This window comes from Coloeus monedula (assembly GCF_965178545.1).
Source record: "Coloeus monedula genome assembly, chromosome: 3".
Lineage (NCBI taxonomy): Eukaryota > Metazoa > Chordata > Aves > Passeriformes > Corvidae > Coloeus > Coloeus monedula.
In genome coordinates, this window is record NC_138783.1 from 10,820,858 (window position 1) to 10,837,167 (window position 16,310).

The window sequence follows — 16,310 nt, forward strand, 5'->3', positions numbered from 1 at the left end:
ACTTGAGCATTACAAAATCCCATTGTGAAAGAATCCCAAAAAATGCAGTCAGGTGGAGTTGCCTCTTTGCTACTAAATATTAATGTAAACCTCCAGACTAATTACAGCAGCAGGACAGGTTATGTACACTTACTTGAAGTGTCAGCTAAATGTATCTGCTTCTGTAGGCCACATAAATAGTAATTTCCATTTTTATTGCAGTTCCTGAAGCTCCTGAAATTTAATACTAACACAACCAATGTAATCAATCTTCTCTTAAGATAAGATCCCCATCAACTGCTAAAACAACCCCAACAAACTGAATAAAGTTCCTGGCTACAGTCCTGTTACATTATTTTAGCATTGACACCTGGTTTATATCAAGTACAATCTTAATTTCTTGCCCAGTAGAAAGTTTCGGGCACAGAGGCTAGGACAGGTAGCCTTCAGTACCTCAGGGACCAATCCCTTTTGCAAGGTCCAGAGAAAACTGTCTGAGGAGAGGCATCAGTGCATGGTAATTTTTGCTTTATTTTCTTTTATTTGTGAGGAGGAGGGTTTTCTGTGTTTACTTCCAGGCCAACATAATCCCTCAGCTTCAAGATACCTTCAGACTGCAGCAGGGAGAGCTGCAGACTGAACAATGCCAAAGTCTGAGAGGAAAGAAGGTGCTGGACTAGCAAAGCCAAATAGCCATTCCTTCTCTTTCAGCAAGCTGTACCCCTCACATTTGACTGTAACTTCAGAAAAAGGGGTGCAGAGGAGGCAGGAGTAGCAGGAAATGCTCCTGCTGTTTCCATGCAGCAGCAGCTTACCAAAGCAATCCCCATAACAGGCTTAGGGTGGGCAAGGAAAGGCACTTTTGCCTTAAGCACATCAGCCAGGGTCTGTAGCCTTTCCTTTCCTCACACCCCTGATGTTGGAGACTCAGTTTAGGAAACCAGGAAGGGCCACTTGGCTGCGTTCAGACCTGACTCAACCCACCAAACACCAGGGCACCAGCCAGCACAAACAAGCCACGTGGGAGCTCTGCAGCTCGGCACACACCTCACCCCCCTGACCTTCCTCCTCCTCCAAACAGGAATTCGATGAGCCTCCTTGGTATTTGGGGATCAGGTTCCAGTCTTGTCCTGTGGGACCATTCATAGGAAGAGTGGGACAGGCAGGGGACCAGAGCAGACTTGAATGAGGCTCATAATGGCCCAGGACTCCAGCGTTCCTTTTCACAAGGAATGAGCATGGAGCAGAACCCACTTATGCTCTGCTCCCACTTCATTCCCCACAGCATTAAAAAATCCCACGTGCACCACCCTCTCAGGAGCTGTTTCCCTCAGCCCTGCTTGTTGCCCTTGTTTTACATTTTCCTGGCAGTGTATCACAGGAGAAACTGCAAAGAACTTGAGCAGGAACTCCCCCTTTCCCTCATAGGAAGAGACATTTCTGCTTTTTGCCAGCTTTGAAGCATTTATGAAACACTGTAGTTGTTCAGGCTCTCCAGACTTTACAACTCTCCAAGACAACACAGATCTAGAAACACTCTCACAGCTGACACAACCTCATCTTCTACCCTTCAAAGGAATTTGAGGAAGACACAGAATTTCCTTGAGAAAGTGAAAGAAGACACATCCAAGGGATAGAAATTGCTTTTATTAAAAACATTCTAAAATGTTATTTATAAAATGCATTTCATCATCTGCACTGGGAAACAATTTAGGAACACACAATTGCTGAGGCCTCTTGATGATTTCAGAATTTCAACTTGCTAAATAAGCCTTAGCTAGAGAAATTTGTTACAGACCAACCACCACAGGCAACCATAAGGATTATAGAGAAAGATTTCAGCCTTCAAATATCAACTTTTTTACAGAGAGACTTTTGGTAAGCAGCCCATGTGCATACCTGGAAATATCCACTTAGTGCAGTGGACTCATCTTTAAAATCAATTGTTTGTGCCGAAATACAGTATTAAAAGATACAAAATAAATAATTCAGAAAATTTAATAAATAAGGATGTATTGTGATATCCAATGTACACCGTAACTTCTCTGCTAAAAAGTCCAACCTGTATAGAAATCTGAATAAATACCCTTTTGTGAATTTTTTTTTACAAGTAAAGAACCTGCCCTCCCCTTCCAGTTCCCAGATTAACAATGAAGCAGATTTAACTCCCCCAGCATGAAGGAGGATGTGAAAGAAAAAAGTACTTAATTTGTTTTCCTTGAGAGTTTTAACAGCTCCTACCTAACTTGTCCCAAAACTGCAAAAGCTTTTAGTCGTTTAACTTCACTGTGATGTGGTTCTGTTTCTATCCAGGTCTGCTTGTTTTACACAGTGCATTGAAGACATGAAGACCAAAGTCCTACTGTAACTCCAGAGGATTTTGAGATGAACTTACAGCAGCGCAGAAGGAAAGGCCACAATGACTCTAAAGACATTGGTACAGATGTTGAACACACACACTTACATCTGCAAAGCAAAGGCCCCAACAGCAACTGAGGATTGTACTGGATATTGGCATTCATCCATGGTGTCACTAAAGAGGCACTTCTTTCACTGCAGGAGTTTTACTTACTGGAAGTTCCATACAGACTTAGTTGGGGTCACTTTCAAAGAGGCACAAAGGAAAAAAATAATCCTCAAATAAAAAAATCACTTTGGTTTTCAACTCAAGGAAATTAAACAGATGTTAGCAGTACCTTGGGAATTGTCTGTCAAGTTAAACAATGCTGATGGAATGGCTGTGTGGAACTATGATTCAATTTAAGAGGTTTTTAATTGGATTACTTCAAAGATGCATTTAGACAATAGCTATGCAAACAGCTGAATCAGCACAACTGATTTATGGCACTGCCATAAATCAGGCCTACTGCCAGGAGAGTAATAAGCCTATTTTAATATAGTCATAGGTTAAAACAATAAATCTGAGCCCCACACTTCATCTTAGCAAGGTTAATACAAACAAAAGGATTCTAGAAAAGACAAGAAAAATCCTTAAAGCCACCTGTTACTAGAGCTTACCTGATAAAGACTGGGCTGATGGATGTTGAAACCAGTCTTAGCTGAATGACATGTTTTTTTTGTAGGAAGTTCCATGGAGGTAACAAAATTCAACTGGTGTTTGATTATTGCGTAATCCCTCCAAAGAGAGAACTGTCACCAATTCAGGTTTTTTTCAGATCAGTGACTTTGTTATCCTCACACATTTTCAAGATACCTGGATAGCAACCTATTTGCCTAAAAGAGAGTCCTAGGAAGTGCCACCTCAAACCCTGAGTTACACACACTGCTTCTTTCCCAGTAGGACAGCTACAACCTCTGTTCAGTTTAGAGTGGGGATGTGACAAAACTTAAATCACATAAGAGCTAAAAAGCACAAAGTAGTTGGGTCAATTTTCATTTACTGGGACTACAGGAACTACATTTCATCCAGACCATCCCTTCTGTCCCACACTTTCTCCCTGAGGACAGTATGGCTTGGGGTACTTCAGGGAGAAGATGTCACTCACTTGTAAATGCACAATGATGAAATTCGTGTTGGTCAAATTCAAGGGAAGACAGGCAGGTGTGGCTTCAAGATACATAAAATCACCGCAGTTTTAAAATAAGGCAGGGGCAGGTATGAATATTTGGCAATATACCCTCGTTCTCTGTGGAGAACATCAGTGGTAAAACAGCAGCACCTGTGTTTAACCATCACAGCCAGGTCAGGAATGCAGCCCTTGGAGACCAAGTAACTGCATTGGCAAGAGCTACGTTTTCAATAAGGTTTCCTAAACATGGGACAATTTGCCACAGAGGCTCAGCAATACCATTATGCTGTTATGAACAGCAGAAGAATCAACTGAGTGCCTCAGTCTCATTTAAGCTGCAAGATGCCTTTTGGAAAGGTGCTTAAATGCTCAAATGGCTCAATCTAATAAGTAACTGTAAGCTGAACACTGCCAGTGCTCTGTGCGTTAACGCTGCTTCACAGTCCTTCCAAGTAAATACATTGGACCCAGGAATACCACAGTACCACATCATCTCAAACCTTTGGTCACACTCCCTTTGTATTTTAAACACACACCACTCCAGGATTTGCTAATAAAATTTAGCAAGAAAATGTGGGTGTGTCATCACTGGCACTTTCATCATTTTCATCCAATATCCCATCTCCAAGTAAACACAGCACACTTCAGAACTCATTTGTACCTTTAAAGTAACATCAAGCTTTAGCACAGGTAGGTGTCCAATAACACCTAACTGCAACAAGTGAAAATTGAATAGAATGCAGCTAAGATTAGGTTCCATTGCCAGTCAGATAAGTATGGATCCTTTTGGAGAGCTGGAACGCAACTGGGAAGAGTTTCTTTTCAGTTAAAATTAGTCTTCTGTAAATGCTTGTTAGGGATTTCTACAGCACTGACTTGGAGAGGCCAGGACCCAGCAAGAATTCCTGCTTGGATGGCTACGCCCGTCACAACGGCCAGGTCGGGATCTACAGAGGTGTTGGGTTCCTTTCCAAAGAAGTCCCGAATAACTTTACGTATTTTGGGAATCCGTGTGGAGCCTCCGACTAACACAATCTCGTCCACTTCTGCTTTGTGCAGGTGGCCTTCCTGCAACACTTGTTCGATGGGCACAAGAATCTTCTCAAAAAGGTCCTCATTTAACATCTCGAACAGCTCCCGAGAGATTTCTGTTTCAAACACAACTTTGACAAAGTTGTCATCTACTCTGGAAGTGTCTCCAAGATTTTTCAGGTCTTTTGTGTTTTGTGGGACCTCGCCTTCTAGTGCACTGCTTGTTTTTACCTGGCTTTGTGCAAGTTCTTTTGTAAGCTTGTTTGCTGGCAGAGTCAAGAGCACCCTCAGTGTAACTGCCTCGTGGACAGTCAGGTTTAATTTAGCTGCTTCCACGGCCTGTCTGAGGCAGTGAATCTCCTCTTTTTGTGTTGGCAGAGAACCATACGATTGACGGAGCTCATCATATAAATACACCATCAACCTCTGATTGAAATCCTGTCCTCCAAGTTTGTTGTTACCTGCAAGATGAGAATAGAAAGCATCAGACAGAGCACCTTCAAAGCCTCAGAAAGCAGCACACTGATTCTCTTTCACTGGGAGATGGTGCTCAAGAGCCAGAACAATCACAGAAGGACCACAAGCACATGAGCTCTCAGAGCTGTGACAAAAGACAAAATTGTCCACTGCACACATGCTGGATAATAATTTTCACTGTTTTGTTTCGACTGAAAACAGTAACTCAGTGGACCTCTGTCTAACTAAATCAGAGTGAAGCTGCTGAATCTTTCTTGCTGTTCCACTCTTAACTGTACTGAGCAGCTGTAGAGGGATTCCTTGTGGAATATAGGATACCCCAGGAGGGCTTGGGCACCCCAGGGTTGTTGCAGAAGTACCCCTGAAGGGGCCTCAGGCTGAAGATAGGCTTGCAAGGCACCTGCCAGCCGGCAGCCTTGAACAGCCTTGGGAAAAGGTATACACTGGTCAGCTCCCCTGCTGCTTAGAGGCTTTCTCATGGGAAAGGGGCATGAACTTTGGGAAAAAGTATAACTTGGTGTAATCGAGTAATAAAACTGGAGCACGATGCTCAAATCGTATTGGTGTTCGTATCGTAACTCTGGCTGGATTCCCCTGCTCCTGGGACCCCCCCCTGCTACAAGCAGCAACAGCAGCTCACATCAGAAGTTGCTCTCTGAAGGCAATACAGGCAGCTGGCACTGCACTTCAGGGCTGTGTGCATGCAGGCCAGCTGAAACAAGGCTGTGTCTTCACTACACTCTGACCCAACATTGCTGCCAGAGTTCTGTGCCCAATGATGAATCATTCATACACCAATCACAAAACTTCTGGGTTAACACTCTGCCCATTCCCAAACCCTGCCCAACTGAACTGGCACCAAACATAAGGCAAGGATACACCAAAGCACTGGTCAGTGATTTGCCAAGTATTCCCAGTTTGGAAAAAGGTGACAGGAAGTTTTTTAACAACCCCACCCTGCCAAAAGTCCAGTGAAAGTAACTGTAATATGCACCAGCACTTTATTAGTGGGCACAGAAGTTAAAAGCCGTGGATAAAATGAAACCACGACTTACCCCTCTGTGGTCTTAATTGCTGAAACCAGCCACAAACCTAATTTTGCATGAAAAGCAGCTGAGAATGCATTGGGGAAAACACTCTGTGACATGGTTGGTATGTTTAAAAAGCCCCTCCCATGGCAACTTCAGGCACCTTGCCTCCCACTCCTTGAGAAACAAAAGCGTCTTTCTCACCTGCCATGGCTCGTGTGATGAACATCCCTCCCATCTTGTTCAACAGAGACACATCCAAAGTTCCTCCACCCAAATCCACCACCAGAACATTAAACACATCAGCTTTGTGGAGTCCATAAGCCATAGCAGCAGCTGTGGGCTCATTGATTACTCGCAAAACGCTGAGCCCTACGAAGAGCAGAGACAACAAGCAACACTCAGGTACACTTCAGAAAACTGCAGTTCTTACATCAGAATGACATCTGCCATTACTTGTTGGGGTTTTTTAACCACCACCTTAAGTGTCAGATCTAAAGGAAGTAGTTTTCTAAGCAGTAATATCCAATGAACTCTCTTCCTTAATTAATCCTAAAATAGTACTGCTTCAGCATCAGGGCGAAATCACAAACCATGATTTGCCCAAACACACTGCTTCCAGAGAAACCTTGCTAAGGAGATTTATTTCATGCATTCTATTTCTGTTTAAATTACTGTCCAAGGTTGTTCTGTATAGTCTCCCTATTTGGAGATTATCAAAAAGACTATTTTCCCTGAAGTAAAGCTTACTTCTTCCAGCCATCTATGTCTGCATTAGCCAGCTGCACCTGTTGGTACTCAGAAGTTCTCAGCTGTTCCTCACAATAAATCCATTCTAAGTTTCTCTGTCACTTATTCACTGTTTCTGTATCCTCTGCAAAGACCTTACTGTCAGTGAAATAGACCTGAAAGTCTCCAAGAAAAACTCTGGAATAGAGAGACATCACCTGCAAAGTTAGCTGCTTTAATGGTAGAATTCCTCTGCCTTTCATCAAACTCTGCTGGCACGGAGATGACTGCCTTGGAAATGGACATGCCAAGGTTGGCTTCTGCCATTTTCTTCAGTTTCAGCAGCAGCTTAGAGCCAATGCGCTCTGGAGTGATGTGAAAGGTTTCATTAGTTGTCACAGAAAATTCAGCTAATCCATTGTTGTTGACAATCTAGAAGGATAAAGCGACACAACCCCCAAGTGAGAAATCTTTTTCCTATGCTACCCCACCCTGCTCCCACCAAATGTTTTATTTGCATGCAGTCTCTTTATTCTGGAAAAGTTTAAATGTGCTTTTGCCATTTCTGGATCATTCTTATTCCTTGATTAGGAGGATTATGCAAAACATGCCACTTACAGGGTCCAAGTATATCCAAACAAGTGACACCCACTGTGCCCCAGTAAAACACATCAAAAAAAAGTTAAGACCTAGAAACTGTGCAATCAACTTCCAACATCACATTCAAAGACAGAAGGGATGCTTTTTTAATCATCAGATTACCTTTCAGGTTTCTGAAAGGAAACAAACAGCTTGGTACTGGAACAGCTTCTCTTAACAATATTAAAAAATTAAAAGGACTTCAAAGATCACTTGCACTACCTGAAATTTTTTATTTTTTCAACCAATTCTGCACCATGCTCATATAAGGCAGGTTATTTTTTTTTAAAGCAACTTCCGAGTTCTGCTGCTGGTCAAGTAAGTAGTAAAGTGCTGAAGGAAAAAACACACTGGAAACAGAGAAGATGTGGCTTTTAAACGTGTCTGGGTTTTGGTTTTTTTGGGGGGAGCTCTGTTGATTTCTGTTTGTTTGTTTGTGTTTTTATTTTACAATTTCAGGGAGAAGTTTCAGAAAAGCACAGTTAGCATTTCAAGTTGAAATTTATCCTTTCAGAGAAGGCACTAGAAGGTTACCCAGAAACACATTTCTGAGGAGGAAAACACAGAGTCCTCTGGAAAATCATGATCAGCTCTCATGCAGAGGTACACAACTTTCACAACCATTTCCTTCCTCTCTCTGGATACCTCTTATGGTTTTCAGGCATATCAGATTGAGCCAAATGACTCAAGGTCTGACAAGCCAATCACCCCCACAAATTTCAAGTGTCATAGAATTGGGTTGGAGAGGACCAGGGTCATGTAGTTCAACATCCCCTGCCATGGGCAGGGACACCTTCTACTAGACCAGGTTGCTCAGAGCCCCATCCAGCCTGGCCTTGAACACTTCCAGTGATGTAGCATCCGCAGCTTCCCTGGGAAACCTGTTCCAGTGCCTCACCACCCTCACAGTAAAGAACTTTCTTCCTAATCTCTAAACTAAATCTACTCTCTGTCGGTTTGAAGCCATTGCCCCTTGTTCTGCCACTATATGCCCTTGTAAATAGTCTCTCTCCATCTTTCTTGTGGGATCCCTTCAGGTGTTGGCCACAATTAGGTCACCCCGAAGCCTTCTCTTTTCCAGCTTGAACAATCCCAGTTCTCTCAGCCTTTCCTCATGGCAGAGCTGCTCCAGCCTCGGTGCCTCCTCTGGGCTGGCTCCAGCAGGTCCCTGTCCTTCCTGTGCTGGGACCCCAGAGCTGGATGCAGCACTGCAGGTGGGGTCTCAGCAGAGTGGGGCAGAGGGGCAGAATCCCCTCCCTGCCCTGCTGCCCACGGGGCTTTGGATGCAGCCCAGCACATGGGGGGTTTCTGGGCTCCCAGAGCACACGGCCGGGGCATGTCCAGCCTCTCACCCACCAGCACCCCCAAATCCTTCTCCCCAGTGCTGCTCTGGATCTGTCCATCCCCAGCCCGGGTTGTGGCCTGCACCTTACTGCTTGGAGGGAACTGAAGGGGGTGGCTGCTTACCTTAAAGGGATACCTGCTGCTTTCACTTTTCAGTTCTTCTGAAGTGAAAATTTTCCCAATGAATCTCTTGGCATCATATATGGTGTTCTGAGGATTGGCATCAGCCAGTTCCAGGCCTTCATAGCCCACATGCACCCCTGTGTCTGTGAAGGAGACGACACTGGGGATGCTGTTGTGCCCATTCTCATCTGCAATGACCTTCACGTCCCCGGTGCCAGGCAGGAAAACGCCGACAGAGCAGTAGGTGGTGCCGAGGTCGATCCCAATCACTCTGGGGGTGGGCATGGGCAGATACTGCTGTGCCAGGTAGCTGGCTAAGAGCAGGGCCAGCACAGCAGAGCCTGGAACACAGAGTTGGGAACAGCAGAGTTAGAGGATGCACTCTGCAAGCCTACAAGTCAACACAAGTGACACCGTGTGACACCCTGCACCTTTATTTCACACTCCGGAGCCTGCTTAGCTACCTAATTAGTTTTTAATTTCTTTCTCAATAGAGAGTGGCTAGAATTCAAGAATCTTAGGCATTAAATATTAAACTGATTAAGAAAAAAACCCCCAAGAGATGGAAAAGCTAAAAATATCACCACACTGTAATAATTCTATTTCTCTCTGCATGTTACTGCAATAACACAGCCTAATTAGTACTTGTGGGGGAGCTCCCTATGAATGACCCTGAAAGGACATCGAGTTAACGGGGCTGCACAAAATCGCAGTGAAACAACAAACTCCCAATTCCAACACCTCCAGCTTTGCCAGAAGTCTAAAAATAAGGGGAGACAAACCCATGCTAATTCATTCTGTTTCAGCCATAGCTCCCAAAAAAGCATCTCCCCACACCTCTGAATCTTTTCCATACCTTGAAATCAAAGGGTAGACCAGTTTAAGTGCAGAAGAGTTCATTGTTTGATTGATTTTGTTTTAATTTTACTTAAAATCAACATCCAGCATCAAGTAATGTGTCAGATGATTAACAAAAAAAAGCATCAACAAACAAAATCTCAACAAGAAATGTAAATAGCTTAAATGTCAAAGAGTGGGTGACCTCTTTTTTTCCCAGCAGGGAAGGGTGGGTCAGAAAGCCCTGGCTTGCTTTGGGCTGCAAATCTTCCCAGACATTTCTGAGCAATGTGCCACTGAGCACTTTGGCTTTCACAGAATCCCACAACGGGTTAGGTTGCAAAGGACCACAATGGGTCATCTGGTCCAATCCCCCTGCTCAGGCAGGGTCATCCCAGAGCACATGGTACAGGATTGCATCCAGACACTTCTGGAATATCTCCAGTGAGGGACTCCACACCCTCTCTGGGTGATCTGTTCCAGTGCTCGGTCACTGCACAGTGAATTTCTTCCTCATGTTCACGTGGAACTTCCTGGGTATCAGTTTCTGCCCATTGTCTCTTGTGCCATTGTTGGGCACCACTGAGCAGAGCCTGGTCCATGCTCCGACTCCTCCCTGCAGACACTGACAGACACGGATGGGGTCCCCTCTCAGTCATCTCTTCTCAAGGCTGAACAGCCCCAGCTCCCTCAGCCTTTCCTTCTAAAAGGTCCAGTCCCCTCATCATCTTTTTTGCCCTCCGCTGGACTCGCTCCAGGAGTTCCATATGACTCCTCTACAGAGGAGCCCAGAATTGGACACAGCGGAACACACCGAGCACGGGAAGCCCGTGCCACCCTGGAGAACCAATCCGGGGCGACACCGGCGGCAGAAAGACGCGAGAGCGGAAGCAAAATCCCCCACAACCCCCAGACCCCCCAGCCCAGCCGCGCCCCCGCCTCACCCAGCACAGCCATCTGCCCCGCCATGTCTGCCCGCGGCTCCTGCTGCTGACGGCTCTTTCCGGGCCGCGCGGGGCACGCTGGGAACGGTAGTACGCATGTCCCGCCCGCCCGCTTACGTCAGCTGCTGCTGGGGGCAATAAAACCACAACTCCCGAAGCGCATCGCGGCGCGGCCGGTTCCGGCGGGTATCAGCCAATGGGCTGGGAGGCGCGTTACCCGTTAGCAGGGGAGGCGGTGTGTGCCCTCTCAGGGTCGCATGCGCGGGCCCGGGCGGGGCGGGGCGGTCGCGGTGGCTGCTGGGAGCGGTAGTCCCGGGCCGCGGCGCCATGGAGCCCTGCGGCCTCCCGCCGGCGTGAGGCGTCAGAGACCGCGGCTGTGGCAATGCCGGAACAGTATATCTTCCTTTATCCCCCTCGGTTTTCAGCTAGAAAGTACCGCCGAGTTCCCTCTTCTGCAAGGGTTTCGAGAGAGCCTGCCCGCGGTGTCTTTTACACGGACAAGAGCCAGGTTCGGGAAGGAGACACTGTTTTTCTTGCACAGGGTGCAAGCTTTCCACAAATCAAGCACACCGATTCTCACAACTTTACACTAAACATGAATTTCAGCAAACAAAGACATCACAGTTCACTGGATACAAGTTACGTAGTTCTCTTATTAGTCATAATACTACCTTCTCTTGATTAAATGATTCTGTCGCGCTGCGTGCTAATTATCCACACGTTCAGTCTTTTCCCCTTTGGAGTCATTGGGATTTTTGAGTCGGTGGCCCGTGAGCCTGAGGTCACAGTCCCGCAGCCAGACATGAACTGGCACCAGTCCCTTACATTATGGAGGGCACGGGGAGCTGTGGCACCAGCCAGATGACAGGGCACACAGCAGGCGACCAGAGACAGCCAGGGGACACAGCGGGAGCCAAGAGACAGCCAGGAGACAGCGAAAGTGCAGGCAACAGAGCAGGAGGCAAGAGAGGACAAGAAACAACAGGAAGACCCCAGACTCTGCAGTAAAAGCCCAGGTGGTCCTTTGTTCTGGGCCCCTCCTCTGAGGCTGTGGTAAGGCCGGACCCTGTTGCATAACCCCCTTCTCATGCTCTGTTACTCTCTGGGCAAATTGTTAACTACTTCTGACTCTTGGAATGTCAGCATTACTCTCTTACCCCGTATCAGGAGAGAGCACTAAGGTCTCCTGTGCTGAAGGTACACTTTCCCCTTTAAAAATATTTGACCTCCTCTCTCTGGAGCTCTCTGATGCATTTTTGCAACCTTCTGGTGTTCTTTCAGTGCAATGGTTTTACAGTGACACAGCCACAGCAGCTTTTACCTCTTTATGCCAATGGTGAAGGGAGATTTTCTTCTTGCCCACCTGGCATTTAGACAAGTAAGGAGAATGCAGGTGAAATCTGCCCCTCATATACATCCTGGAGGGGCAGAATTGGTAATCACTCCAAGAAATGCAGCGTGAAGTACAGTGTGGGTTCGCTTCTCATCAGTTGTCATTCTCCTCTGCTCTGCTCTCCTCTCATAAGGAGTAATGGACTTTCAGGTTCTTGCAGCACAGGTTTCTCTTTCAGGCAGAAATTAGTTGTGAGAATACAGTGTTTCCTTAATATAGTTTAAGTTAGAAGCTTTTTAATAGAAAATATTCATAGCTGGGAGCAAATAGCATAGTGAAAGAAAAGTTAGACTAAATCCTATTGCAGTTACCATCTCCAGCATTTCTGTTTCTCCTAAGCGATGGAAAGACACATAACCCAAAAGTAATTCCCAGGAGCTTATTTCTTAAAAGCTGCTTTTATATGCAAAGAAAGTGGCACCACTTTAACTTAATAGTAAAAAATGTATTCATGCTTCACTTATGGTTAACATATAGTGATGTGCTTCATTCTCAGAATGAGAAGGTAGGAACTCTTTGGAAAGTGAAGAGAAGGTTAAATCATTCATCCTCCTTAATGACTCATGATCTGACTGTTTTCTAATTACTTAGGTAACTTAATTTATTTTTTAAATTCCTTTTGGATACTTTAATCATGCTTCTTGAAGTCATTGTAATTGTGCTCATTCTTAAGTGGGGGGAAACTCATAATCATTGTTTACAGTATTTCTTCGTCCCTGTAACTCATGAGCAGGCACTTTGTGTTTTATGCCACTGTCAGTAGATGGTGAGCAGAAAAAAAGGTCTAGTGCAAATAGGGTGTGCAATCAAACTGGATTTTGCTCATGATTTGGATGTTTAATAGCAGGTTTTTTTAATACATAGGGACCATCTGAAATATGACGCTGCAGAGTGAAGATTTGTAGGGATGTATTTTAAAAAATACTGACACAAACGCCTCATTTCAGAGATTTCTTCCTTTCCTGAAGTGTAGGCCAGGCTTTGGTTTTTGTCCTTGAGGTTAAACCTCTGAAAGCCTTTGGGATCACTTGGTACCATACCTTCCGAAGGACAGAACTCAAGTGCCCTTTCCTCTATAATTTCCGTTCTATTTCTCCTAAGCAAAGCTGCTTAATGAATTCAGTGTGTCAGTCAAGGGCTCCCCACCTGACTGAGTCCCTGGAGGCCTTGCTTTTCCCTGCAGGATTACACAGCACAGGCCACCTGCCTGGGAGTCAAATCAAGGGGAGCATCTCAGCAGGCTTTCTGCCCTGCAGCAAAGCTTCTGCCAGAAGCTTCTGCAGAAGCCTCTGATTCCCCTGTAGCTGTTTCAGGCTGCTGCAGAATTTGAAGGCTCAGTCCACCACACATACTCTGTAGTTCCTTGAAGGCAACGTGTGCAGAGTCCAGAAGTGCCTAATTCTTCCCCTCCACATCTTCTCCATGACCTATTAGGACCTGCTCATGGATACTCCTGGACTCTGCACAGAGATGCCAGACTTGTCTTGCATCTGTGAAATAGGCAGAACTAATCCTAGTGATCTTTCCCTTGGGTTTTTGGGCTTTCCCACAGTGTCTTTTGTATCAGCTTTTTTTACCTACTCTTGTTTGTGAGAGAGAGACCTGTCTCCATTTTCCTCCATTATCTGAGGGAGTGCTACACTCAGGAATGGGTTGTTCAGGAGCAAAAGGGAACATTCGGTGTTTCTGGAGAAAACGGCTTGATTTTGCCCAGCATAATTCAATATTCATTGGGCAGTAGAGGGAGAGGCTTATTTGACTGGGAGAGAAAGCTGTGGGTAGCCACTGCCCCACATACTGCCTCATGGGGAAAGCATAAATGTGGTTAGGGGCAGACACTGGAAGGTTGGTCTTTGTTTTCCTGGAATGCTGTGCTTCTGCCACTTCCCTGTAACAGCAGGCAAGGCACGTACGCCATGGTGAGCACCCTCACCTGAGGGTGGGCAGTGCAAGTTCAGACCTCTACAACTCCTCTGCAAAAGCTCTGATAAAGCTTCCCTGGATGCCCCTGAGTGAGGGGGCGTGAGGTGCTGTGGTGCCACAGGCTGCTAGCCCTGACCAGCCTCTGCTGGCTGCTTGCCTTGGATACCTGGGCTGGGGCACATCAAGTGGCCCTTGGCCACCACACACCGGGGCTTTGACACCCACCTGCCTCTGGCATGAGTGTAAAGGGGGTGTGCAGCCAACTCCCTCCAAGGGGCTGGGCAAATGCTTGTTTATCCTTCTTAGTGCATCTGTTCGCTCTGGTAGTAAGCTGTTTATAACATTTCAAATGCTTTTTGGGGATTAATTTCCTTCAAGGGGCTGTTCTTTTCCCCTGGTGCTTTGATAGGTGGAGGTAAACATGTTTTTGTCTGCAAGTAGCTTGAGGGAGAGAGTTGTTCTTACAATGTAAGAGCAGAGGCTGGTTTTAAAATAGTCTCCCATCAGATGTGAACTGGTGTCTGCAGGAAGAATCCTGCTACACTGGGGAGTATCGCTCAAACCCTACACCTGTGATGTGCTAAACGCAGTTCAAGCATTCGGTGTGCGTGGAATCAAATACAGCTTGTTTTCATTTGCAGGATGCTTTGCATCAGCTGTATCCTTGCATTTGGAGAAAAGGGAATTGAGTTGCAAAGCATCCTCTTTTCTGCTGTTGTACAAAACAAGGTTTCCTCTTTCTAGGATTTACTCGGTGAGTGCTTTCTGCATTGTCTCAGTCATTTTAAAGCCAGTTCTAAAACTGAAACACAGGGTGCTGGGATACGGTCAAAGCACAGTGCCATCCCATCAACCCAGGATGATCAACCTATGTTTTCCTACTATGAACAAGGAAAGGAGAGAGGGATTGAGATCCACTTTATAGGTAGAGAGTAGAATCAGTGTCTCTCTGAGAAGAGAGGTGATTGATGCTAGGAATCCAGGAGATGCTAGAATCTGAAATCTCATTTTCAGTTTTTAACTTAGGAAACAGTGCCTTAGTGCAAGCATGTTCTCCAACTGCAGAGATCACTGATAGTTCCTTTCCCCAATTAAAACATTGATCTTCTCCTGCTGTATATGCTTGGGGAAGGGAAGGATTTCACCAGTGCCCAGCCTTCCTCTGACAGTTCAATGTCAGGCAGCTGGATAGAGGAGCATAGCCTTCAATTTAGATGCAAAAGTTTCCATTAAAATTCCAGCACACAGCCTAAAGATTTCTGGCTCCTTGAGTGGCTGACTGGCCATGGCTGGGAGGGATGTGCTGAATTCTCCACGAGCCACAAACTCACTCCCCAGCCAGAGGCAGCAGGAGCAGTGCAGGGCTGCTCCCAGGATCCACAGCTCCGAAGAGCTGAACCACGAGGTGTGGAAGGAGTGCAGGGAGCTCCCAGCAGATGTCTCTGCCATGCAACATTCCTTCCCCAGATCATTTTTGGTTTCTGACAGACACCTGCAGATTCATATAAAGCATATTAACCTTTAGCAGTAGTTATCCAAAGTCTTGTAAAGGAGTAAGTCATGAAAATGGTGCCACATTTTTCATTATGGTTTGTTTAATTGGTTTAACATACCCATTTCACCAAACCCTCTTGAAATAATTTTGAGGTTAACAATGAAATTACTACTTCCCCTTTCATGAATACAGTTGCAATGATACCGGTATAATGTAACCCAATAGATGTCTAGGAAAAACAATCTGGAAGAGAAAAGAGATTTTCACAGATTTTTTTCTCTGTCCCACTTCTTGATTTGAATTTCAGTTGGTCTGCATGATGGTACAGCTTTCTGTGGTGTGAAAAATAATCATAAAAGCCAGAGACATTTTACTGAAGAGGCAAAGCAGTTTGGCACTTACTGGTCTGGTAACTGAGAGTTTCTCTTCCTGCTCGACCATGGTGAAGTGGGTCGGTGTTGCAAGGCTGAAAGGCAGCTGTGAGATTGGTTGAACTCTACCCAGCCACAGCAGTCTGGAGTAGTGGGCCTGCATTGTGGCTTGGTGTCTGGAAAACATCATCCACCTTCTGCTCAGCTTGGGTGTCCTCTGTGGGAGCAGGGAGAGTGGTACTGCAGGAGGTGACAGAAAAAGTGATTGCTCATACCAGTGTTTGCAGCACCTCGCTGTGTGAAAGGCTGCAGAGCTCAAGGATGGGATCACTGGGAGTCTCATCATCTGCACCAATCATCATGGTGATAATGATAATGAACAAGAGTCCCAGCAGTCTCCCAGGAGGCCACTTTACCTCATTCATGTTGTTGCTGTGTATATGAAATCCATACAGATGTCAGTCAG

At 45.7% G+C, this 16,310-nt stretch overlaps 1 protein-coding gene across 1 annotated transcript; it reads right to left on the reverse strand.

The window, feature by feature from the left end:
- Positions 1-1,683: 1,683 nt before the first annotated feature.
- HSPA13 (heat shock protein family A (Hsp70) member 13) lies at positions 1,684-10,703 on the reverse strand. The gene is made up of 5 exons (XM_082279111.1): positions 10,663-10,703; positions 8,882-9,222; positions 6,994-7,207; positions 6,251-6,418; positions 1,684-5,002 (listed from the first exon to the last, which is right to left on the reverse strand). Exons 1-5 carry the CDS (start codon positions 10,685-10,687, stop codon positions 4,332-4,334), a joined length of 1,419 nt encoding a protein of 472 aa, XP_082135237.1. The 5' UTR covers positions 10,688-10,703; the 3' UTR covers positions 1,684-4,331.
- Between the last annotated feature and the right edge of the window lie 5,607 nt (positions 10,704-16,310).